This window comes from Triturus cristatus, chromosome 2_1, assembly GCF_964204655.1.
Source record: "Triturus cristatus chromosome 2_1, aTriCri1.1, whole genome shotgun sequence".
NCBI lineage: Eukaryota > Metazoa > Chordata > Amphibia > Caudata > Salamandridae > Triturus > Triturus cristatus.
In genome coordinates, this window is record NC_140581.1 from 48343906 (window position 1) to 48371318 (window position 27413).

General features: G+C 45.1%; 1 protein-coding gene across 1 annotated transcript in view; it reads left to right on the forward strand.

Moving 5' to 3' along the window:
* The window catches only part of LOC146863702 (vomeronasal type-2 receptor 26-like), a 230811-nt gene that overhangs the window by 190247 nt on the left and 13151 nt on the right, over positions 1-27413 (forward strand). The window contains exons 4-5 of the mRNA XM_085636657.1: positions 4831-5058; positions 8775-8898. Coding sequence (XP_085492783.1) covers positions 4831-5058; positions 8775-8898 — 352 coding nt within the window. The remainder of the gene's footprint in view (positions 1-4830; positions 5059-8774; positions 8899-27413) is intronic.

Consider the following 27413-nt stretch of genomic DNA (forward strand, 5'->3'; position numbering starts at 1 on the left):
CCCTGACTGCCCATTCTGTCCTGGTGTTACCGAAAGCGTCTCCCATTTTTTCTTTGCATGCCCAGCCTATCTATTACCTAGGACGAAATGGCTTAAACCTGCCTGTTTACTATTAGGAACAAGGGATCACATTGTTGCTATGCGAATCCTTAAAACCACCACCAATACCACCTTAGTGTGTGGAGTGGCCAAATTCCTAGGATGGGCATGGCTAATCAGGCAAAAATCCAGCAGTTCTAATTAAAAGTTTTTACAATATTGCTTTTTAATTCTCAAAGCTGCAAAATTTAATACATTTTTAGATATTTACTGTATATTTCAAATTGTTTTTTTTTTTTTTTACGACATGTTTTAAAAATAATGAATTTGTAATTGTTTTTATGTGCTTTGTGCTTTTATGACATTACGTGTCGAAATAAAGCTTTGTTGATTGAGAAAGACTGGACCTGCACCATTCATCTCAGGCTGAAGTGACTCCAAGGGTCAGTCAGCTGACCTCCTGTTGTTAGCTATGGGGACATAACTAGCTTGAGAGGATCCCTGCAACTGCCCAGCAGACCTGCTGCCTGGAACAATTGCCTGGACCTTTAACTGGACTTGCCTGAACCCTGCTGGCCTCTGAAGTGAGTTACGGACACCCAAATGGTACCCCTCGGGTCCTAAAACATTGGAGTGGCCTCACTTTAGCTTCCCTCAAAGTTTTTACGCTCCTCGGGGACTCAAACACAAGCTTTTTAGCCATGATCTTGCAGCCCCTTGCACCCACTAATGATACCCGGCAATGTGAGAGCAGCTCTTCGTGCTACAGCATCGACAACTCAAGGGACCACTGACGTGAATGTATGCTACGCTCAGCCTGCTCTTCGTGCTACTTTGATGGTTATCTGTAAAGCTCTTACTGCTCCTAACGGCCTCTTCCACGGCAAAAGGATCTCTTTTCACAGGATTGCACTGGTTATTCTTTCAACTGGACTATCCCAGTATTGGACTTTAACCCAGCCTCACATGACCAGATAACTTCGGGAGGCGCTTTTGTTGTTTACCGCTATTTTAGTTTCAGTCTCTAAAATTGCATATCTTCAGTTCTACTGATTGTATTTTTGTCAGTTTGATTTTAAATTATTTACTAGATGTTTTCACTTTATTCGTTTTTGAAGTGCTGCATACATTCTTTACACATTGCCTCTAAGTTAAGCCTGACTGTTTTGTGCCAAGCTGCCAGAGGTTTAAGCACAGGTTCATTTGGGTTTTGCTTGTGAGTTCCCCCTGAAAAGGACTGTGGTTTTTGCTTGAGTAGGGCTTCACTCTCACCCTCACAACCAACAACCCTGATTCTTACAAGCCATAATGCCTTTCAAGTACATATGTTCCTGTGGAACTGTGTTAGCAATTTAAGCTAACTAAACTAACATGCTGAACAACTGGAGAAACAAATATAATACAAGGTGATTAAAAGCAGTAGCGCCAACTAAAAGATTATATAGATAAACAACATCAACTTCTGGTTGTCTTGAGTAAGTTCTATTTGTTACGAAAACAAATGGATATTTCCAACCCTTCAACACCAAAAGAGGCCATAAATCCAGAAGAAATAATGAGGATTCTTCCTCAGTGGATGTGATCAGAAAATGTGAATGTCAAGGGAAGAATACATGTATCGGATGTTGATGATGATGCGGAAGCCATAAGTGCCTCAGAGAATTAGAATGCTGAAACTATATGTGAATACAATGTTAAAGGTGAAGTTGAAGGTGTAGTAGCTCTTATCCTGTGCTTACAGGAGTAGTAATAGTTGACAGCAAAGGAGCATTGTCAAATATAGCAGTTAAGATGACAGGCTGCTGTTTTGTAGTTCAGAATGCCTGATGTACTCTGCTGGGTAAGATTAATTCCTAAGTGAGGTTAGACATTATTGATAGTTGCTCAAATCAAATATGCAGGAAGAATATTTCAAAGCAGATCATACAAGTGATCACAGTTCTCACTCGGGGAGCTTGAAACTTTTGAAAAGACAAAGTCCAGTTCAAAAAATCTCAAAAGTAGACTGCCATAGCTTTGCAACTTTGATATTTAGTCAGGCAGGATCCGCCTTCTCTCATGTCAGCTTTCATAATAGTTTTTATTTCTTCATTATGAAAAGCATTAGAATTGTGCAAGAAGTATGTGTGATATACAAACAAGTGAAGAAGGAAGAAATGAATGCAGATATAGCGTTGAAGACAGTGAATAATACAAATCCAGCAGTAGAGTAGGCCTGTCTTTATTTGAGGAACGAAAAATAGTGTGTCATAAATTTGCAAAGTGAGTCAGGAACTCAGCGGCATATATATCAATATTTCACGTAACGCAGCAAGACACCTAGCCGCAATGCACTGCGTGAATGGAGAGGTCAAGTTTGTGACATAGTTAACATTATATAGTGAATTCCTGCCTTCTCCTTGCACTGCCACATTTTTTGTTGGCTGGTGCAAATGCTAGCACCCTTGTGTCATGGTGTAAGGGTGCCTAGGTTTCAAGCAGGCTTGTTTTGGTGCCAAAACCGACACCTTCCTGCACAAAAACAATCCTCTTAGGTTTGTCCCCTTTTCAATGGAAATTTCTTCCCAGATCATATTTTAAGGACATAGGAGACTTAGTATATTTGATCACCATTGGTGGTGTCCCTGCCCATTTTGGGGTACTATGGAAGCAACTATTTATGCAACTAAGCCCTCTGCAAGTTTACCTTTGTGAATCAGGCCCTAGGATTCTTAGACGTATGGTCCTCTCACTAATGCAGTAAGGAGTACTGAATAGACTTCAGGTAATACAAAACACTGCGGCTCGCCTTGTTCTTAATGCCCCCCAAAGAACTGCATCAAAGCCTCTGTTAGAAGAACTCCATTGGCTTCCTATCCGTCAAAGGATAACATTTAAAACTTGCTGCTTAATATACAAGAGCCTAAACAGACAAGGTCCACTTTATTTGGAAAAGAAATTTATCCCATACATTCCATCTAGAACGCTCAGATCCAGCAATGGGCACTTACTGGTAGTGCCGCGTGCCAAGAAGGCCAGGCACGGAAGTAAGGCACTTTCAGTGTTGGGACCTAAATTGTGGAACTGTCTTCCTGTAGCTATTCGTTCCTGTTCTGAACACTTGGTGTTTAGGAAACAACTAAAAACCCTGTTGTTCACAAATGCGATCTAATGCCTTCCGCATGTCCCACTCTTGATATAGGACTCTCACGCCAGAAGCGCAGAGATACTCCAGTTGGAGTCGATTCTAGCGCTATAAAAACCTGCAAATAAATAAATAAATAAATAAATGCGTTGGCAGATTTAGACAGAATCCTGTACATACATATATCAATATCTATTGGCCATACGACTATGTTATCTGAACTACACAATGTTACATTGTGTGCCCCATTCTAAACCATTTCATTCAAATCCTTGCTACTAATGTTTTGCATCCCTTTGAAAATCACTAGAGTGTGTTTGTTAATCTTTAAAAGAATCAAAGCTCTTTCAACTGCATGAAAGTTGTCCAATTTATAATTTCTCTCTGAACCATGTATGTCCTGAATTTGGGCTCCTAATTTGCTAATTTACAAATTGTCTGGCACCTAGTATTAATCAGATGCAGGTGGCCCAGGCCTGTCATAACTGTTAAAATACAAAAATATTTTTGGGGGAAATTCTGAGGACTGTTAATCAGTGAAGTCTCACAGTGCTTTCTATGCAGAAAGTTATGTATTTTCCTTGCACTAGTGGGTCAGTGACTGTAGTGGTGTCCACAATGATGAAAACAAAATAGCGCCTGATGATTTTCTGTATTGAGATAAGGAGAGTGATTGTCCAATGGAGTATATCAACCCAAATAAGAAGGTATGTAACCACATTAATGTACCATGAACATTAAAAAGAATGAGGAATGATTATATAATCCTCGGATATTGAATAATTTCAGTTGGACCCATATTATGATAAGGAGCTATTTCCCAAATAAAACCATCACACTCTAGATATGCAGGGTTGTGATCAGCATGATAATCCCTTTTGACTTTGTGTGAAGTTGTTTTTGCGGTTCCTAAACCACAGGTGGCAGCATCATTTTATCTAGAACGTACTGCCCATGTACAATAACAAAATTATAATCATCATTATAATCCACACTAGGATGGACATTACTCCATTACAAATCCAGATGTATGGCCATTCTGTAAAATGGACCTGTCATCAAACCAGCAACTAGCAAGAAGCTGTTTATAGTGTTGACTAATTGGAGGGCCAACTGTTTCTTTAGTTTTAAAGTCTGTATCAGAATCATTTTCATACATTACAATTTCTTTCAGCAGCATCATTGCAATTGATGTAGATTATATTTGTGGTTCACTACACCACAACTGCACAGGTTGCAATTGTTGATATTGCACCATTTAATTCATTTCTTGTGGTTGCTTTCATTGATACAAAGCAGTCTCATCATTCATTGTAACGGATTAATGATTCCAAAGTGGCTGTAATCTTTGATGGGGTAGTTCCTCCAGAATAGAAAAAAGGGTGTATTGATCTTATCTAGAAACACTTTGGTGTTAATAGGGGTATGTGTTTTTCCTTGAATGGTTTATGGCTATTATGGAAAAATGCCCTCAGGAGCAAAAATTCAAGGAACAGATTACATGGCTAATTCACCAGGTACTGTAAAGAATTTATGATTTATGGTTTGTTTTAAAATTTTTACTTTTGTTACATTTATAACAACATTGAATGCACTTTGCAAAGGTTAATGAGCTCTGGTAATACAGTTAGCATCATGTTTATTGCATCTAATCTGTATTTTAATAGCTGAACAGATTCCTGCAGAAGATTCATTTTAAGACACCTTCTGGAGCTGATTTTGAATTTGATGACACAGGTGATACACCGGCTCAGTATGACATTGTAAACTGGCTTGTCTATCCTAATGGAACCACCAGAGAAATCCAAGTTGGCACTTTTGACACATCCGCTCCCACTGGTCATCAACTTGTCATCAACAAAAATTCAATCCACTGGGACTCCAAATTTAATCAGGTCAGTTAAAAAGAATATACTTCCTATACACCTGCACAAGCTATACCATGTGTAAAATGGTTTTCCATTTTACAAACAGTCTACTTTCTTGAGGCATCAAATAATTTTAAATATAACTGAATGTTACCTACAATATATTTTAGCCCAAAGGTATAGAGGTTATATGATGTGTACATTATATGATGACTCCCAATAACAAGCTTCCAGATGTTGACTTTATGCTGCTGTGGCAGATTTTGCACTGCCTTTTTTCAGAAGTTATACTACATTTTATCTGCAATGCATTTGGTGTAACCAGCAAGCATATCACACAGTATTACATCTGATTGACACAACTGTAAATCAAAATTAATTCTATCCCTGTACACTCACTACCTGTTAGACAGATGGTCCTTCACCACACTCCTCAAGCTCTAATCATTGTAGCCTAAATTAATTTCTATATAAAATTTTGTAATGTTTTGATTTTGGACTGCAGCTGCTATAACAACCAAGGTGATGGAAGAAATTCTTCAGTTGATCCAAGTCATTAGCGACCTCATGGGGGGCATTCCAGTGCATAACTTTTCACCTATTATCTGGATAGAGCCTAGACAGTGTCTTTGTGTTGTACAAGATGGTGCAGGACAGAAATGGACCCCATGCTCACCCAGACAGATGTTTGTGGCTAAACCTAATGAAGGGGTCCTAATTAAGCCTACACTCATCTGGGCCACTTGTGTTGCTTCCTGGAAGAGTCCTGGCAGTTTGGGCTGGATGGCTCTTGATGGAGTCAGACTTGTGTGATTTGCATAAGTCTGATCTCTGTCTAGAGCAGTATCTGGGTTTCACAAGATAGATTGGAATGTGGCCCCCAGTGATCTCTAAGACTGTGATGCTAACTCCCTTTCTAGTTCTCTCGCAGCATGTTGAATGCTGCAGCAATATTTGTTACACTGTTTGAATATTCACATTTATGTACACTGTCTCACATGGTAAAGCAATATTCTAAAAGTTGCATTATATGTGGTAAAAACAAACATTATAAATCCCTTTTCATTTCTGACCTTATTTAGAGAGTTTTATATAGCACTGGCAGGACCCGAGGGTATCAGAGCACTTTACAACATGTATACAGGTAATAAGAAAGAGCAGACAGACAGAACAAAGTGGATAGCCATTTGGAAGGCAGGTACAAAAGTCAAGAGTTACTAGATAGTAACTACCGTGTATAGATCCGAAGGTTAAAAGTGTCGAGCGAGATAGAGATCCTTTAGTTTTTTTTTAAAGTCATGAAGGAGGGTTTAGTTCTGAGATGTGCTGGTAGGGAGTTCCAGATTATGTAGGCATTGCCAGAAAAGGAGCAAGCCAGCACTTCCTATTTATGCCTCTTTGGGGAATGAGAAGTAGGTTGTTGGTGCTCCTCAGGTTTCTTGCCTGGCCTGCCTTGGTGAGCTTGGCTGCCAGGTAGACTGGTTTACCAGTGGAAGGACTTTGTGGGTGAGACATGCAGTTTTGAACTGGCAACGAGTTTCAATAGGGAGCCATTTGAGATCTTTCAAGGAGGGGGAGATATGATCGTGCCTTTTAGCTCCATTGACCATCTTTGCTTCTGCATTTAGAGTTGTTCTCATGGGGCTAGGGGGTTGTGAGGGTAGAGTTCCCATAGTCTAGTCTGGATAGAACCAGGGCATACATTGCGGTCTTGAGATCATTAGGTGGGAGTAAGGGCTTGATTTTGTTGAGTAGTTTTAATTTGTAGTTGGCACTCCTTGCGGTAGCCTTAATGTGTGAGCTCATGTTCAGGTTAGGGTCCAGTACGATCCCCAGCGACTTGGCGGAGCCGGCCAGGGTTCGGTTGAAGGTTAGGGAGTCCACAAGCTTTATCCATTCTTGGACCTAAAGGTGAAAACTAGGTAATGAATGCTTATAATTATTATTTCAACCTTATATAGCATTTGATAAGTGTTTGTCTTTTATCTGAATTGCAATGTATCCCATTTACTGTCTTGGGTTATTTTGTCCGGTTTGCATTCTGATGATTGATCACTGTATCACAAGCACTTCTGATGGAGATACGCCTTGCATTCATCCTCTGCAAAGTAATGGGAAGACATGGGTACGGCACCCCAATGGAGGCTTGAGGGTTCCTGAAGTTTCTCTTATCATGAATAAATAACTTGTCCAGTTCTGTCAGAGGACACCTGATTTTAAGTGGAATAGAGGAATTGCCATAGATGGACTGATGTTAGGATGGCCTCCTTTATAGATGTGATTCTCCCCCAATCCATTATTTAAATGTATCTCTGCCCCTCCCCCCCGGCCTATGTGTGCTTGACTGTAAGCTTCTCCACTGGTTTCTTCTTGCTGGAGATGATGCAGGTGAAGCTCTTTTAACCTTTTGCTTTCAGGGAGTACACACCTTCACTTTTCAAAGCAAGGCAAATTCCTTATGGGCTATAGTTTCAAAGTGTGCAGCAGGTGCAGTCATTCAAATTGCAATCCTCTTGGTGCAGGGCAGGGTTCCAGCACAGCTTTCTCTCTTCTTCTTGCAATTTCAGGAAAGGATTTAAGTTGCAAAGCAGCTTTCCCATATTTATTCTGTGTCTTTGGGTGATAAGCAGGGGGGCACTTCTGTCTATATTGGGTGCAGGGTGCTAACCAGAAGTATGACAACGTCCTCCAAAGTGTGGCATTCTCATGTGCCACAAAACACTGTACTTTAAAATCCAAATTGGGGAAATTCTCTTCTTGGGGTTAGGATCTGGCTCAGCCAGGCTACTAGGGTGGCTTTTTTTCCCTAACACACCCATTCCAGTCCCTCTGCTAATCTAATCACTAGGGTTCCCAGCTGGCTGCAGGTGTGGAAGTGGGGGTGAACTTGTGTCTTGTCTCAACAGTTTGACTATTATATTCCCTGCCTGCCCATCGCTATGCTGCTACAGTTCTGCTCCCACCAGATGAACTTTGTCTCTGTGCAGGCCACTTCACACCTCATCAGAGCAGTTTGGCTGATCCTGTCAAAGGAGAAGCTGCTATAAGGCTGGGTTTTGGCTCGACAGAAAAGTTCTATAACTTCTTTTTATGTATTAGTTAGTGGTACTAAATCTAATATTGGCAAGCTGTTGGATTGATCATTACTAATCGTTTAAGTCTTTAAAATATTATTTTAGGTCACTCCAGCAATAGGTACACTTTAACAAAGTATTTCTATGTTGGAGCTTAAATGCTACAATGGGGAAACATTACATTGGTAGGTTTTCCCTCACCTAGGCATATAAAACACCTTTTAAAATGCCCTGCTTGTTTTTACATGGCACCATACCATGGGGGCACCTGGGGTAGACATTAGGGCTGGCATATGTGTAAAAATAAGATAGTTTAATACTTTGGAAGTATCTCAAAATCCAAAGTTGATTTTGCATATAATTTCAATTTAAAAGCTGCTGGCATAGCAAGCAACACAGCAGTGCACACTTAAGTACATTAAATCTGCTGGGCCTCTAAACCTACATGCCCTACCATATAATAGAAACTAATAGGTAGGTGCGAGTTGTTATTACACATGAATACCATATACGTTTTAGCATAGTAAAGGCGCAGGGCCTGGTTAGCAGAGCCCAGGGCACAATTGGAGTCAGTAAACACCAGTAGCTAGTCAAAAATGGAGTAAAAAAATGGGAGGACACTGCCAAACAGTCCTGGTTTCTCATGCCATATACCCTTTTTCTTCACAGACCCCCTCCTCTGTCTGTAGTGAGAGCTGCTCACCTGGATACCGGAAGGCTCCCATAAAAGAAAAATCCTCCTGCTGCTTTGTCTGTGTGCCATGTGCAGAGGGAGAGTTTTCAAACTCCTCTGGTGAGTGAAGACTTTATAACTGATAGCGTTTGTACGGCATTAGCAAGAACAAGCGCATTAAATACAGGAGGGAATGTTTCAAAAGGTGTGCCTCCTCAACAAATATTCATGTTATCAGCTGATTGAGTGTTTTTGTTAACCTTCTGTGCTAGAGAATAATGAATAAAGCTTCTGGAACTGCTTTGTTCACAGTAGAATATTATAGCTTGTTTTGTCCTACATTGACAACACAGGGACTCCTGACTTTATTGGACACAAAAACAGAGTTGAATATTCGCAAAATGTATCCTGCTCAGAGACTAGGGTGCATATTTATGAGAAAATCACTAAGCACAGCAAGTCACTTTGCTGCACTCTTTGACTGAGAAATGGCAGGAATGCACCACATTTAAAAGATTATGGTGCATCCCTGCCTTTTCCTTGTGCTGGTGTTATTTTAGCTGCCTAGCACCATGGCAGGTACTCTTGTACCATGGTGCAATGGTGCCTGTGTTGCATGCAAGATCATTTGAAGCCCAATACCCACACAAAGGACAGTGTCAAAAAGCAAGGGTGTTGCATTGGAACACCCACAACAACACTCATGGAACCCCCCCTTCCACAATGAGTAAGACATTTCCTTACACCATATAATCAAGGCCACGAAAAGACAGGCAGAGTGGCTTTGCATGGCCTCAAAAATAGGGACCGGCTCACTGCACCTCCGGAGCACCACAAAAGTGACACACCGGCTGCATAAAAGTGCAGCCTATTTAAAAATATATTGTGGCACTTATGCAGGCAATGTACCCCTGCACTAGTCAGCTAACATATGTTTAGAGACACAAGAGTCATCTCCTTACTCAGCTCTCCTGCCGGAGAGGTGCTACTTTGGGGAAAAATGGGTTCATTGTGTTGGTGGTTGACACCTTCTTTGCTCATGACTGGGGGAGGAGAATGGTAGTACATTAATTTGGGGGAAGGGGGTGGGGGTGTAGGAGAGTCGGATCTGCTTCATATGGTTACCCCCACTTTTTGCTGCTGTAACACTGTTTTTCGACTTCAGTCTGGCTGGGACCCTGCTATTCAGGGCCTAGTCTAGCTGCTTCCTCTCTAAATGGATTCCATGTACTTTAGGGACATACCAGATTGGATTCTGAGGTGCCCTTATAAGTCCATAGTATATGATACTTTGTACCCAGGGCATAGGTACCCCAGAGGCCTACCAGGGGCTGAAGCATGTATTATGCCACCCCTGGAAAGCCACTCAAAATGACACCACAGGTCTGCTACTGCAGCCTGGGTAAGGTGGTGCATGCACCCCTTACTGAGGTATAGGTTCACTATACCTTACCTATCACTGCACATACAAACCTATCAGTCAACCCTATGGCAGGCCTTATCAATCCTGAAGGCAGGGTTCTTGGTTATATGTGAGAGAGTGCCCAGGCATGAGCTTAGCCCCTCTGCAGCCTTCGGAATCTCTTCTCTGGGGTTGTCAGTGGTGCAGCCTGACCATATACTTTTAAGTGCATTATATCTTAAACCGTTAATGCTAACTTTGGACTGGCTGCACAGAAACATGTTGTGTTTGGTGTCAAACACCTTGGAATAATACCCCCACATCAGTTATTGATGTGAGGATATGATCCCACCCTTCTAGAAGGATAGACATGGCAGTACTGGTATACCCAGTAGAACCTTAACAGAGCACTAGCATCACAAAATGGATGCTGCAGCCACAGACACGGGTCTGGCCTCCTGCTGCTGACCGAAAATCCAGCAGGGGTGGCCTAGACAATAGGTTTCCTGTCACAGGGAGGTGTAACCACCTCCCAGACAGAATGATGTGTATTGGGGCTGGGTGGGAGCACTCTCAGAGTGCTTTGAAGTCCTGCACTGAGGGCACATTTGGAGTCCTTGTGCATAGTCCAGCTCAAACCGGTTCAGGGGCTACCAGCCCCTGCTCTGGCGTGAACCTGGACAAAGGAAATGGGTGTAGCCACCCCTCTTTCTGAACCCTCCCATAGGTGGGTCCCCTCAGTAAGTCCAACCCCTTTCTTAGGTATAAGTAAGGAACCCCTGGCAACAGGAATTGAGATATCCCTGGATGAAACTCTGCAACTGAATCCTGAACTTCGACGCTCTACTCAAGATTAGAGGACTGAAGAAATCTCCCTTGGGGTCAAGGAGTGACTCCCCTGCTTGGCAGGCACCAACAAAGCAATTGCCAGTCTGCATCTCCGAAGCTCCCGCCGGACTCCAAAGTATCTGCAGCCCAGGAAGAGGATTTCCAGACTTCTCAGAGGCCGACCCGAGTCCCCAGCAAAGCTGAGACCTGCAGCCCTCGTGAGTAACGTGGAACGGGAACTCCTGGTCACCGTGCACATTTGCAAGTGCATTAACTTCTCGACGTCTCTTGAAGTCGTGCTTTGGCTTAAGTGTATCCCAAGCCACGAGCATGTCCTGCACCGAAGATTGTGGGCCTACACTCCATGAGTGTTCCGTGAGCCCACTTCTTGAATTTCCGCTCAAGGCTTCTTTGCGATCCCTCATCCGTCAACTGGTGGGTCCCTGTGAAGGCAACTTTGATTTTCCTTGGGCTTGCCTAGTTGCTCCAGACATTCCCTGACCCACCACCACGTTGGTGAGTCCTTCAGACCTTGCTGGTCTCTACGGAAGCATCTTTCTCCTTTCTGTGTGGGTTGGTGTTGCCAAGGCTTGTTGTGTCTAATCCATGCAGCGAGGCTGCAGCACTCGACATCCTTCGTAGGACAGCTTGAATCCAGCTCCTGGTCATCCTCAATTCCTCCTGGTCCTCGTGGCTGAAGAGTCAAGTTTCACCTTCTGCACCTGAAATCACCCGACATTGGTGGGCATTCGCCTATCGTGCCCCTGGTCACTGGCAAGTGACCCAGTCTCTGTCCCCTCTGCTTTCAGGTTCTTCTCGTCTTTGATCCAGGCTTGGATGTCTTCGGACAATTCGCATTTTCTGTAGGAGAGTAGGATCTGCTTCACATGTTTACCCCCACTTTTTGCTGGTGTTTCACGGTTTTTAGACTTTAGTCTGGCTAAGACCCTGCTATTCAGGGCCCCAGCCTAGCTGCTTCCTCTCTAAAATTATTCCATGTACTTTAGGTACATTACAGATTGGAACTGAGGTGCCCTTATAAGTCCCTAGTATATGGTATACTATGTACCCATGGCATAGGTACCCTAGAGGCCTACCAGGGGCTGAAGCATGTATTAATCCGCCCCTGGGAAGCCACCCAAAATGACACCACATGTCTGCTACTGCAGCCTGAGTAAGGTGGTGCATGCACACTTTACTGAGATATAGGTGCACTATATCTCACCATATACTACAAACACACACCTATCAGTCACCCCTTTGTCAGGCCTTATCAATTCTGAAGGCAGGGTGTTTGGTTATATGTGAGGGGGTGCCCTGGCATGAGCTGAGATCCTCTGCAGCCTTCAGAATCTCTTCTCCGGGGCTGTCAGTAGTGCAGCCTGGCCATATACTCTTAAGTGCATTATAACCAAACGGTAAATGCTAACTTTGCACTGGCTGCACAGAAACATGTCGTGTTTGGTGTCAAACACCTTGGAATCATACCCCCACTCTAGTAACTTGTGTGGTAGTATGATCCCAACCTTCTAGAGGGAGAGACATGACAGCACTGGTATACCTGGTAGAAACTTAATAGAGCCCAAGCATCACAAAATGGATGGTGCAGCCACAGACACAAGTCTGGCCTCCTACTGCTAACCGAAACTCCGGCAGGGGAGGCCTGGGCAATAGGTTTCCTGTCACAGGGAGGTGTAACCACCTCCCAGACAGGATTATGTGTATTGGGGCTGGGTGGGAGGACTCTCTGAGTGCTTTGAAATCCTGCACTGGGGGCACATTTGGTGTCCCTGTGCATAGTCCAGCTCAAACCGGTTCAGGGGCTACCAGCCCCTGCTCTGGCGTGAAACTGGACAAAGGAAATGGGTGTAGCCACCCCTCTTTCCAAACCCTCCCATAGGTGGGTCCCCAGAGCTAGTCCAACCCCTTCCTTAGGTATAAGTAAGGAACCTCTGTAACCAGAACTTTAGATTACCCTGGACGAAACTCTGAAGCTGAATCCTAGACCTTCGACACTCTGCTCAAGACCAGAGGACTGAAGAAATCTCCCTGGGGGTCAAGGAGTGACTCCCCTGCATGGCAGGCACCAATGAAGCAAATTGCCGGTCTGCATTATCGAAGCTGCTGCCAGACTCTGAAGTATTTGCAGCCCATAAATAGGATTTCCAGACATCTCGGAGGCCGACCCAAGTATCCAGCAAAGCTGAGACCCACAGCCTTCATGTGTAGTGTGGAACCGGAACTCCTGGTCACTGTGCATTTCTGCAAGTGCATTGACTTCTCGATCTCTCTTGAAGTCGTGCTTGGGCTGACTTATAGCCTCCATCTCGAGCACTAAGTCCACCAAAGATTGTGGTCTTGGTCATTCCGAGTGACCCGTGGACTGCCATTTTGTGTTTCGTCTTGAGGTCCCTTTGTGATCCCTAGTCCGTTGACTGGTGGGTCCCTGAGGGGGTAACTCTGAATTTCCTTGGACTTCCCTGGTTGCTCCAGACGTGCCCTGACTCCATACCAAGTGGTGAGGCTCACAGACCTTGCTGGTCTGCACCAAAGCATCTTTCTCGTTTCTGTGTGGGTTGCTGTTGCCAAGGCTTGTTGTGTCCAATCTGGGCACAGACGCTGCAGCACTCTACATCCTTTGTGGAATAGCTCTAATCCAGCTCCTGGTTGTCCTCGACGCCTCCTGGTCCTCGTGGCTGAAGAGTCAAACTTCACTTCTTTCACCTGAAATCACCCGACATCGGTGGGTATCTGTCCATCGCCTTCTTGGTCACTGGCTAGTGACCCAGACTCTGTCCCCTCTGCTTTTAGGTTCTTCTCATCTTCGATCCAGGCTTGGATCTCTTCGGACACTTCGCTTCTTCACGGCAGCAGCACTTCTTCTCCAGCTCCCATTGAAACCGATGATGCGACCCGACACCAAAAGACACCTATGCACCTGGCTTCCCTGGGTGAGGTAACACGAGTACTCTGGTGCTCCCGTGGGTGCTAGCCCTAGAACTTCCTACCCCCAAAAAGGTTTGGTCCTGACTCATTTCTAAGTGTCCCTAATCTTTAAAAATCTAACTGCGACTTTCCCCATAGAAGCTAATGGGAGCTTGCGGCTGTGTTCACACACTGCACAAGGCCCCCGTGGGTCCCCTGTGTCCCTACCTTGGGTGGTTCCTTGGGGTCCTAGCGATTCTACAGGCTCTAGGCCTTGTGTCTAGTTAAGTCGTGGTTCTTATACCACTATTTTAATATATGGTTCGGCTCGCCCCTAGGGCCTGACGTGTATTTGTGCTATTTTACTGTGATTATTGAAGTGTAACTTATGTGTTTTGACCTCTAGTCTCATAAAGAGACTAGGACGGTGTGTTTAGTATTAAATACATAGATTTTATATATATACCTGGTGTGGATATCTTTCATTTAGAGACTCAAGAGATTATAGACTGGCAAAACAAGCTGCTTTACATTCCTTCAAGACTGAAGTCTGCTCTCCATAGCTACCACTAGGATAGCTTTCAATAAAGGTTGTCTTTTAACCTATAACCAATAAGGGGTTGTTTGGACTGATACAAGGTGCCCACTATAACTAGTGGACGGCATATATCAGGCCAACTTCTCAAATCTTCCCGGCAGCATCCCTTCTTCGCCAGCTCGCCTTGAAAACGACGATGTCACCCGACCCCATTTGACAGCTATGCACCCGGCTTCCCTGGGTGAGGTAACTCGAGTACTCCAGTGTTCCCATAGGTGTTGACCCTAGAACTGCCTAAGTCCAAAGTGTTTGGTCCTAGCTCATCTCTAAGTGTGCCTAATCTATAAAAATCTAACCGCGACTTTCGCCATAGAAGCTAATGGGAGCTCGTGGCTGTTTTCTCACACTGCACACGGCCCCCGTGGGTCTCTTAAGTCACTACCTTGGGTGGTTCCTTGGGGTCCCAGCAATTCTACAGGCTCTAGGCCTTGTGTCTAGTTAAGTCATGGTTCTTATACCACTATTTTAGTATATGGTTTGGCTCGCCCCTAGGGCCTAATGTGTATTAGTGCTATTTTACTGTACTATTTGAAGTGTAACTTATGTGTTTGGACCTCTAACCTCATAAAGAGACTAGTAGCGTGTGTTTAGAAATAAATTCATTTATTTTATATATTTACCTGGTGTGGTTGCCTTTCATTTAGCCATTCAGGAGATTATAGACTGGTAAAACAAGCTGCTTTACATTCATTCAAGACTTAGCCTGAAGGCTGCTCTCCATAGCTACCACTAGGATAGCTTTCAATAAAGTTTGTCTTTAACCTAGCATCAATAAGGGGTTGTTTGGACTGGTGCAAGGTGCCCACTATAAGAAGTGGACAGCATGTACCAGGCCAACTTCTCACATTGGTGTGCAGCGTGTGGGATTCCAGCTTGCTATTGTTTTCCCACATAATCTCAATTGAATTGACTAACTGAAAACCACTAAAGGTACCTGAGGTACATATAATACAAGCTTTATAATACAGTAAGTTCTACTGAACTTAGCGTTGTGTGTTAAGGGCCAAGCACAGCCTTTCTACAACGCAAGAGAGTTTAGTAGGCCACAACAGAGTATGTAGTGCAACACACCACACCTCACTAGTAATGTCTTCAAGGCCTTGAACCAGTGGGTCCCTGCCAGAAGCCACTGGGCTTCTTCCCTACAAGTATGATAACCTCCCATTCTTGGAATTGAGAGGATTATGCAGTACTAGGAGACTGAAGAAAGGCAAAAGTCCAACCACCAAACACCTCATAGAGGTACTCAGGCTGGATGATCTCAGAAGACCTACAGGGTCTGAAGGGGTAGGCAGAGTGGGTGGGACAGCAGATGAGGAAGGACCTAAGGGTGAAATTCCCCATGACCAGACCTCTAATGCTGGCCAGGAAGATGACAATGATCTTGACCTGGATAATCCAGCTGCTCTGGAAGATGAGGGGGAGGGCCACAATTGTTCCCTCTTTGTCCCTTTTGGAAGAGTTGCTGGTGCGCCTAGAAGATCTAGATCTCCCTCAGTGGAGTCTAACCATTCTGGTTCATCTATAGGGACCTCTATCTCTGCTCATAGGAGGGAAACCTCCCAGGAGAGGAGAGAGAGTGACTGCAGAAGTATGAGGAAGCCCAACTTAAAATCAAAAAGCAGGAGATAGCCCTAGAAAGGGGGTTCCAAAAGCTCTACAGAGCTAGAAAAAAGATGGAACTAGAGTCCCATGGTGGCAGCAACATCCCTAGTGATAGGGAGAGGTCTCATGACTATAGAAACCTAAACAAGATTGTCCCTCCCTACCAGAGTGGGCATGACATCCACAAATGGATTACTGTACTGGAAAGTGCCTGTACAGTTCAAAGGGTCCCCCAGGAGCAGTGGGCAGCAATCTTGTGGCTTTCCTTTGCAGACAAAGGTAGAGATACGCTCCTCACTGTTAGAGAGGAGGATGCTGATGATTATGCCAGTCTGAAAAGTGCATTGATTGAAGGGTTTGAACTAACCTCTGAACAATATAGGTTGAAGTTCAGAGATACCCAAAAGGCAAAAAATCAAGTCTGGGTGGACTTTGTAGATTGTGCTACTAAGGTTCTGGAGCACGGTTACTCATAGTATGGCCCACGGGCCGCCAGCGGCCCGGCAAGCCTTCCTTGGTGGCCTGCGGACCTTGCAGACATCCTACCCGTGTTTAAAAAAAAAAATGTAATAGTGTTAGCAAACACTGCCGGGTGCAGCAGCCCGGACTCTGAGACTGCCATGTGGGGGCCGGGGGATTCCAGTGATTGGCAAAGTGGAGATGCAGGGGCCTAAGAGATGAAATACAACAAAGCTTTATTAACATGTAAATGGTCTTTTAAAGACCTGTGAAATACTCGGGTGCGGCTGTGTGTGCGCTGGGAAGCTGTCTCAGCCCAGGTTGAGGGCTGACACACACACACGGGGTGAGATGACAGAGGGTGACGGAGGGAGGGAGAGGGAGAAAGAGGGAGAGGCAGGGAGACAGAGGTTGACAGAGGGTGACAGAAAGAGGGAGACAGAGAGGCGCTGTCTGGGGGAGACAGAGGGAGAGAGACAGAGGGAGAGGGAGGGAGGGAGGGAGGGAGGGAGGGAGAGGAAGGGAGACAGAGAGAGACAGAGAGAGGGAGGAAGAGAGGGAGACGGAGGGAAGGAGACGGAGGGAGGGAGACAGAGGGAGGGAGACAGAGGGAGGGAGACAGAGGGAGAGGGAGGGAGGGAGGGAGAGGAAGGGAGACAGAGAGAGACAGAGAGAGGGAGGAAGAGAGGGAGACGGAGGGAGGGAGACGGAGGGAGGGAGACGGAGGGAGGGAGACAGAGGGAGGGAGACAGAGGGAGGGAGACAGAGGGAGAGGGAGGGAGGGAGGGAGAGGAAGGGAGACAATGAGAGACAAGCAGAAGGAGGCAGGGAGGGAGACAGAGGGAGGGAGACAGAGGGAGGGAGACAGAGGGAGAGAGGGAGAGGGAGGGAGACAGAGGGAGGGAGACAGACAGGGAGAGATAGAGGGAGGGAGACAGAGAGAGAGACAGAGGGAGGGAGACGGAGGGAGGGAGACAGAGGGAGTGAGACAGAGGGAAGGAGAGGGAGGGAGACAGAGGGAGGGAGAGGGAGGGAGACAGAGGGAGGGAGGGAGAGGGAGGGAGAGGGAGGGAGGGAGACGGAGGGAGACAGAGAGAGGGGGGATGGAGGGAGACATAGGGAGACAGAGGGAGGGAGGGAGACGGAGAGAGACGGAGGGAGACGGAGGGAGACCGAGGCAGATGGAGGGAGATAGAGGGAGACGGAGGGAGACGGAGGGAGACGGAGGGAGACAGAGGGAGACGGAGGGAGACGGAGGGAGAGGGAGGGAGACAGGGAGGCAGACAGGGAGGGAGACAGGGAGGGAGACAGGGAGGGAGACAGAGGGAGAGGGAGGGAGAGAGAGACAGGGGGAGAGAGAGACAGGGGGAGAGAGAGACAGGGGGAGGGAGGGAGGGAGAGGGAGGGGGAGGGAGAGGGGGAGCAAGGGAGTGAGAGGGAGGGAGTGGGAAGGGTAGGGAGGGGGAGGGAGGGGGAAGGGAGAGAGAGAGAGAGAGAGAGAGAGATGTGTGTATGCCGGGTCTGGTGGCTCAGTGGATGAAGGCGTCTGCTGCAGGGACCTGTGTTCAACCTCATGTTCACAATTTTTTTTTTGCTTTAGCCCCGCCCCTCCCCCTCTGACCCCGCCCCCACTGGTGTGGCCCTCAGCCACAAACCACACTGTAAATTTGGCCCCTGAGAGAAAGTTTGTGAGTTCCCATGCTCTGGAGGGTTAGTTACTTGGCAGCAAAGTGCATGTCTTTCAAGGATTGTACAATTTGATTATAAGGGAGCATATCCTTAATAGTTGTCAAAATCAGCTGTTGCACCAGTAACTCGTGGACTCAGATCCAATCTCTCCCACAGAATTGGGAAAGAAGGAAGACAAATGGGTCGAAACCAGGGGGAGGCACAAGGTTCAGAACCAAGGTGGTGACCAGAAGAAGCAAGATCTTAAGAACTCTGACAAGGGTGGGGAGAAGGTTAAAGACCAGAGGTCTTCACAAGGTCCCCAATAATCTTTTTCAGGGGGTGAATCCCAATCTAATAAAGGAAAAGGCCAACAGAAACCATGGTGCAAGATCTGTAAGCAGAAGAATCACTGGACAAGTGATTGCACCAAGTCCAAAGACTCAACTCCAGCCACCATTGTCCCTAGGGTGACTTTTCCCCCTAGTACAGCTACAATTGGTGGTGGTACTACTCAGACTAAGGGTGTAGTAGGGTTCTGAGATGGACTCTGGCCTGGTCAGAGTTCCAACTCAGGCTGTCCTAGTCTGTGATGGGGGCATGGATATGTCCCCCTATGTGAGTCCCAGTAACTTGGGCAAATACAGACAGCAGCCTTTGATTAATGGAAAAGAGGATTTGGCATTCAGGGACACAGGTGCAAGTGTCACAATGGTGACAAAAGATCTTGTGGATCCTGGGCAGATTATACTTGGTGAAATGTACCAAGTGTCCAATGCTAGCAATGTCAGAACAGACCATTCTCTGGCAGTTGTTAACTTCTCCTGGGGAGGGGTAACTGACCTTAAGAAGATTGTGTAAGTGCAGACCTACCAGTCGAATGCTTGCTTGGCAATGATCTCTAAACTGCAGCCTGGGCTGAAGTGGAGCTCATGACACATGCAAAAATGCTATGGATCCCTGCACATGTATTTGCTGTGACTAGGTCGCAGGCCAAAATGTCTAACACTGGACAGGCCCTGGATTCTGGAAGAATGGACCAGGTGCCTCTCAAGAGGAGTAGCAGTGGGGTTCAGGCAGTGCCTTCCCCCTGATTCAGAATATAGATCAGCTTTCTGAGGGAGATGATCCTGGACCTGAAGTAGGAACTGTCCCAGACGAGCTTGAACTTGACCAGGTTGAGTTCTTGGGGACAGGGAGCCCTTCCAGGGCAGATCTGAGCCAGGAGCAGAAAACCTGCCCCTCTCTTGAACCCCTCAGAAAGCTGCTGATGAGGCTGCTGGGGATGCTAGTGGCACCCATAAAACCTATTGGGATGATGGACTGCTTTATTCATAGTGTAGAGACCGCAAGCCTGGTGCTTTCAGGAGGTTGGTAATAACTCTGAAGTTTAGGGACTTCCTTCTGACACTAGCCCATGATATTCCCTTAGCAGGATACTTGGGCCAAAACAAGACTTGGGACACATTGTTCCTCACTTTCATTTACCCCATATGTCTGAAGATACTGAGAAGTTTTGTAGCGCCTGTGTGACATGCCAGGCCAGTGGCAAGGCAGGTGGAACCACAAAGGCCCCCCTGATACCACTACCTGTGGTGGGGGTTCCCTTTGAGAGGGTGGGGATTGACATTATTGGTCCCATGGATCCTCAAACAGCATCTGGGCACAGATTTATCATGGTGGTGGTGGATCATGCCACTAGGTACCCAGAAGGCATTCCCCTTAGGACCACTACAGCACCTGTGGTGGCAAGGGCCCTCTTGGGTGTATCTCAAGAGTGGGTTTTCCTAAGGGGATAATATCTGACAGGGATGCAAACTTCATGTCAAGTTACTTGACTGCAATATGGAAGGAGTGTGGAGTGAGTTATAAATTCACCACACCCTATCACCCACAATGCAATGGTTTATTTGAGAGATTCAACAAAACCTTAAAGGGCATGATCAAAGGTCTCCCAGAAAAGCTTAGGTGCAGATGGAACATCCTTTTGTCCTGCCTTTTATGTGCCTACAGGGAGGTGCCTCAAAAGAGGGTTGGTTACAGCCCTTTTGAACTTTTGTTTGGCCATCATGTTAGTGGTCCTTTTTGTCTGGTGAAGGAGGGGTGGGAGTTACCTCTCAAACCCCCTAAACAGGACATAGTGGACTATGTACTTGGTCTCTGCTCCAGGATGGCTTAGTATATGAAAAAGGCAACTAAAAACCTTGATGCTAGCCAAGTCCAAAAGACTGTGCTGACCGTTTACCAGCCAGGGCAGAAAGTGTGGGTGTTGGAGCCTGTGGCCCCAGCAGTCCTCCAGGACAAATGGAGTGGCCCCCATACAATTGTTGAACAGAAAGGAGAGGTCACCTACTTGGTAGTCCTTGGAACCCCTAGGAGTCCCCATAGGGTACCTCAAGTCAACAGACTAAAACCATATGTTGACAGGGCTGACATGGGCTTGCTCATAGCTACTGATGAGGGACAGGAGGAAGAGAGTGATCCACTCCCTGACCGGCTCTCTCAGTACCCTGATGATGGATCAATAGATGGTGTAGCCTTGGCAGGCAGCCTCACTGTCCAGCAACAAACTGACTGCAGACACTTCTCAGCCAGTTTAGACATATGTTTTCTCTGACTCCAAGTCAGACCACCTGGTGCACTCATGAAGTGGACACTGGAGACAGTCTGCCTGTGAAGTATAGGATCTACAGGCAACCTGATCATGTCATGGACTGTGTCAGGAATAACAGGAGGTTTCCTCCTCCTATTTCCTCCGTAGCTACTATTCTCTCTTCACAAACTCAAAGAGTAGCTAATCCTTTTAGTTGGAGCACTAGGTGGCACCGTAGAATCTCCAACATGGCTGCCAACATCCTGACATTGCAACAGCATAACGCTGTTTAGCAGTCTAGTATTTCTGCAAATGACAGTTGGTGAGGTGTGCTCCAACAGTCTACTGTGCACTTCACTGAAGATTCTTCTGGAGCAACACCTGTTGTTCATGCGTCGCGAAAGTTAGTCAGGGTAGTGGCAGAATTTGCGGGGTTAGCTTAGTCGATTACTACCAATATTCAAGATTAAAGGTTAGTGTCAACTTCAAATTATTATTTCTGTTCCCATCCAAGTTTTCAGGCAATAAGCTGTTGAAACATAATTCTGACTGAAGCCTTGCTTGCGCTAACGATTGAAATAAATCTGTGAAGAAGATTAATTCAACTTTAACCAATTAAATATATTTAGTATTGTATTTCCTGAGAGAATGACAAGGAAGAGAATGTTGACAAGTTCAGTTAACTCTTAACGTCCTGTAAATTCGCACTAGGGAAAAACGCGAGCATTGTTTCTCTGAGCTGCGTTATTCTAGATCGAATTTCTCATTCTGGATTTGAAGTTTACTCGCGGGCACTGTTCCTTTTGTGCCTTGCGGTACCTAAAGGTTGCAGGAATTAAACTCGTGCGCACGTTTCAGTTTGTGCGCACTACCGGCAAGGTTACCGAAATTCCTCTGCAATATTTAAACGCGCCTCTCTTTTGAGCTGCGTAATTCAAAAAACGAACAAGTGCGAACACTGAGAGATTTCCGTTCGCGCTTCATTACATTTTTTTCCCTGAGAAGGAAAATATTAAATTGCACACGTCTTGGCAGCCGCCATAAGAGCTGTGATAAATAGTCATACCAAACTGATTATAAGCACCTTCTCTAATTGGCTGGGAAGCATAAATCAGCAAATCTTCCATTTAGAATAAATCTTAGACGGGTGCAATTGTCCTCATATGTCTATTTAATTGAAGTTCTCATACTTCAGGCAACAAATTATAAACATCTCAAGCACTTGTCCAAAAAGTACATAGGTAGGAAGGGAACATCGAACTACATTACATACACACAGAACAGAAAGATAACTTACCTAGTTTTTTCCTTTATCAAGACAGAGAACCTTAGAATAGAACGGCCTGCAAGGAAAAGAGCAAGTGATTAGAGAGAAGGCTTCTCTGGGTAAACACACACAACGCTCAAGAGAAGTAAGAAGAGTGGCAGGCCCAAAACTACTTACTGGTGAGATTAGTTAATAAATGTATATGTATCTATATTAAGGAAAGCAGTCTGTCAAGGTAACCGATATATCTGACTATTTAATGTGTCTAGCCTAACAACCTGAAGAAGAAGATTAAGCAGGACCAGCAGTGTTTTGGAGCTGTCTCTTCTCTGTCCAAACCCCTTTCCCCCCTCAGAACTTACCTGCGATGGATTAAAACAAACCTAGCAGGGGGGGTCCTGAGAAGGGCATTGGGAGTTAGCGTCATTCTGCTCCTGTGTGATTCGTTAAGTTCCCCTGACAGAGTGAAGTGCCCACGTTGGTACTAACACCTGAGCAGAATGACGGAAGGTCTGGATCTAAAAAATGTAGGTGAGATTTTAAGTAATATACAAAGGGACTTAGAGGCAGTGAGGGAGGAGAATAAGATATTAAGACAGGAGATTATAACCTTTAAAACGGGAACACCAGTTCAGGTAGCCAGTCAAGCCTCCACATCTTTTACTACACAGAATCCAAACGCTAGCACTCCGTCTTTTGCCACCACCCAAGTCATTCACTCATTATCCCCTGTAATTCCTCTTGCTCCACCAGAGAGGTTCAATGGAGATCCGAAAAAGGCACACATTTTTTTGACCCAGTGTTCATTGCACTTCATGTGCCGTCCAACCATTTTCCCTGATGCCCAATCCCGTGTGGCGTTCATCCTGTCCTACCTTAGTGGGGACGCCGCTTCCTGGTCCATGCCACTAGTGTCTCAAGATGATCCAATTTTATATAACCTTGAAGACTTCAAGAAAGAATTCCGTCGCATCTTTGATCGTAGAACTGCGTCACAGGCGTCTGACAATGAACTGTTAGAATTAAAACAGGGTAACCGAGAACTCGTGGCCTAGCTAGCTCAATTTAATATATTAATAGTAGAGACAAATTGGCCAGAAAATAAAAGAGCAGCATTATTTTACAGGGGATTGCGAGAAGAATTGAAAGATGCCCTTTCCCAAATCCCGAATCGACCTACTGACATGCCTGCCCTAGTGGATTTGACTCTAGAGATTGATTATCGGCAAACCGACCGAAAAGGAGAACGTAGACGGGAGTTTCGACCTAGTGTTCCACGTTTTGATCGAGTTAAAACTGAACCGTCATGAACAGCGGAAAGTTCCACTGGAGCAGAACCCATGCAAATTGGAGTATTCAGAGGTCCACTCTCCAAAGAGGAAAAAGAGAAACGAATATTAAACAAGTTGTGTTTGTATTGTGGAGGAAGTGGACATTTTGTCAGGAACTGTTTAAAAAGACCAAATTTACCAGCAAAGGAGAAGGAAATCTAGAGGCACTATGGGTGAGCAGAGTTGGACCCGTGGTTGCGAAAGGAGCAACAACTCCAACAGACCATCAGGTAGCGAACACGTTACAAGTCTCTTCGCCCCATTTGGTTATGACAGTAACATTACGATTTAGAAGTATAAATTTGACCGGAGTTATTGTCATGGTTGATTCTGGAGCAACAGGTAATTTCTGTGACCATAAATTTGCGGATCAAATTGGATTACAAGCCATTAAAAAGGAGAAAAGCTAGAAGGTCTGAGCAGTTGATGGTACTGAATTAACTTCAGGACCAATAATCAGTCATACAGAATCGGTACACATGACCACCATTGAGGGACACCAAGAGACCCTGCAGTTTAATTTAATTGACGCCCCCCAATTTCAACTAATCTTGGGCCTACCTTGGTTGAATGAACACAATCCGTTGATAGATTGGGGAGCCCGGATTATTCAATTAAATTCGGAATATTGTGCAAGACATTGTTTTGAAGATATGGCTCACCCTACCGTAACCAGTGCGGTCACTCAGTTATGCACTAATGGAAATTCTATATGTGTCATTCAAACACCTGAAATACCAGAGCTTTACCGAGAATTCGCAGATGTCTTTGATGAAACTAAAGCCGAAACATTACCTCCACACAGGTCTTATGACTGCAAGATCGACCTTGAACCCGGAGCCAACCTACATTGATGACATCTTAATTTATTCAAATACGACTGAAGAACATTATGATCAGGTCAGAGCGGTTCTACAATGCCTACGGGAAAACTCTCTATATGTTAAACTGGAGAAATGCCTCTTTAACACCGACACAGTGGAATCCCTTGGCTTTGTACTCTCGCCTAGTGGAGTTCAAATGGATGAACAGAAGGTGAAAGCAATAACAGACTGGAAATCTCCTACTAGTATCAAAGAACTTCAAAGCTTTATTGGATTCTCCAATTTTTACGGACGATTCATTCATGGATTCTCTTCTAAAATTCTTCCTTTAACTCGTCTTCTGAAGAAAGGCGTCTCTTTCCACTGGTCTGATGAAGCTGAAGAGGCCTTCCGATTAATGAAAACCAGTTTCACCACAGCCCCAGTTTTACTTCACGCAGATCCCTCCAAACCCTTCTATCTGGAGACGGACGCTTCAGACCTCGCCATCCGAGGAATTCTTTCACAGAGACACAAAGACACTGGGCAGCTGCATCCTGTAGCGTATCGTTCACGCAAACTCAATCCTGCAGAATGTAACTACACTATCACTGAAAAAGAACTTCAGGCCATTAAGGATGCCTTCAAGGATTGGAGGCATTACTTAATGGGGGCTAAACACACTGGAACTGTGTTCACAGATCACCGCAATCTAAAATTTTTGCGCTCCGCGCGTACACTCACACCACGTCAATTGCGGTGGTCTCTCTACTTTGCAGACTTTGATTTTGTTATTACCTTTCGTCCCGGATCCAAAAATGGAAAGGCTGATGTCCTCTCATGGCTAGATGCAGAAAATCAAACTCCAGTCATTGAAAATCAACCAATCATACCTGATGACAAATTCATTGCAGTGCTTTCCTTGGAACCCTTTGAACATCATGTTCGCAATTTGATCTCAGATCTGGATATGCAGACTTGGCTCTCAGAAGACCCACTAAATTACATTCACAAAGGTCTTCACTACCACAACTCTGCCTTGTATCTACCCACTAAGGAACTCCAGTTAAAAGCCATGCAGGAAAGTCATGACAATCCACTGGCTGGTCATAAGGGCATCCTAAAAACTGAAGATTTACTTAAACGAAACTTTTGGTGGCCATACATGTGCCGTGAAATTCGTCAACATGTTTTGAGTTGCGAACTATGTGCACGGGGGAAATCGGACAGGCAAGCTCCAAAGGGCCTCTTACAACCCATGCCAACCTCCCCATATCCTTGGCACACGGTCTCCCTAGACTTGATTGTTGATTTACCTTCCTCTCATGGTTATGACACTATTCTGGTTGTGGTTGACACATTTAGTAAAATGGCACACTTTGTACCCTTTAAGGGTGCACCGACTTCCAAGCAGCTATCTCAACTTTTCAATCAACACATTATTCGCCTTCATGGGATTCCTAAGGTACTAATTTCAGACAGGGGCTCTCAGTTCCTATCACACTTTTGGAAAGCTTACATTAAGGGCCTTAACATTGACCACCGTTATTCTACCAGCTTTCATCCTGAAACTGATGGTCAAACTGAACGCATTAATCATGAACTTGAACAACACCTTAGGTTATACTTGTTAGATGAGGAGGGTGACTGGCCTGACCATTTATCGACTGCTGAGTATGCCTACAATAAAGCTCTTAATGTCTCCACAGGTTGCTCACCTTTCTTTATAAATTCAGGCAGGCATCCTAATTCCAATGTTAATTTTAACAATACTAACATTCCTGCTGTTCAGGATATTGCCCACCAGTTAGCTAGGATCCACCACACTGTAACCCAGAATTTGTCCACAGCAAAGGCTCGTTACAAACACTTCTCTGATCGAAAACGTAAAAAGGTACCTGAGCTTCATGTGGGAGATTTAGTCTGGTTGTGTACAAAAAATCTTAGACTCAAAGGTTCCCGTAAATTCCAGCCTCGTTTTATGGGTCCTTATCCAATTGAGAAGGTCATTAATCCAGTTACTTATCGATTATCTCTTCCTGGTTCCACCAAAATTCACCCGGTCTTTCATGTTTCTCTTTTGAAACCAATTCACCCCGGGTTGCGTAGGTCTTCCCCTCCTGATCCTCTAATCATTCATGGTGAGGCTGAGTATGAAGTTAAACGGATTTTAGATTCAAAACTCATCTGTGATGAACTCTTTTACCTCATTGATTGGAAGGATTATGGACCTGTTGAACGTTCCTGGGAAAGAAGTACTGATGTCCATGCCCCTCGATTAATTAAAGACTTCCATGCTAAATTTCCTACCAAACCCAGATTGGAGGAAACCCCGTTGGGAGGGGGTACTGTGAGGAATCACAGGAGGTTTCCTCCTCCTATTTCCTCCGTAGCTAATATTCTCTCTTCACAAACTCAAAGAGTAGCTAATCCTTTTAGTTGGAGCGCTAGTTGGCACCGTAGAAACTCCAACATGGCTGCCAACATCCTGACATTGCAACAGCATAACGCTGTTTAGCCGTCTAGTCTTTCTGCAAATGACAGTTGGTGAGGTGTGCTCCAACATTCTACTGTGCACTTCACTGAAGATTCTTCTGGAGCAGCACCTGTTGTTCATGCGTCGCGAAAGTTAGTCAGGGTAGTGGCGGAATATGCGGGGTTAACTTCGTCGGTTACTACCAATATTCAAGATTAAAGGTTAGTGTCAACTTCAAAGTATTATTTCTGTTCCCATCCTAGTTTTCAGGCAATAAGCTGTTGAAACATAATTCTGACTAAAGCCTTGCTTGCGCTAACGATTGAAATAAATCTGTGAAGAAGATTAATTCAACTTTAACCAATTAAATATATTTAGTATTGTATTTCCTGAGAGAATGACAAGGAAGAGAATGTTGACAAGTTCAGTTAAATCGTAACGTCCTGTAAATTCGCACTAGGGAAAAAAACGCGAGCATTGTTTCTTTGAGCTGAGTTATTCTAGATCGAATTTCTCATTCTGGATTTGAAGTTTACTCGCGGGCACTGTTTCTTTTGTGCCTCGCGGTACCTAAGGGCTGCAGGAATTAAACTCGTGCGCACGTTTCAGTTCGTGCGCACTACCGGCAAGGTTACAGAAATTCATCTGCAATATTTAAATGCGCCTCTCTTTTGAGCTGC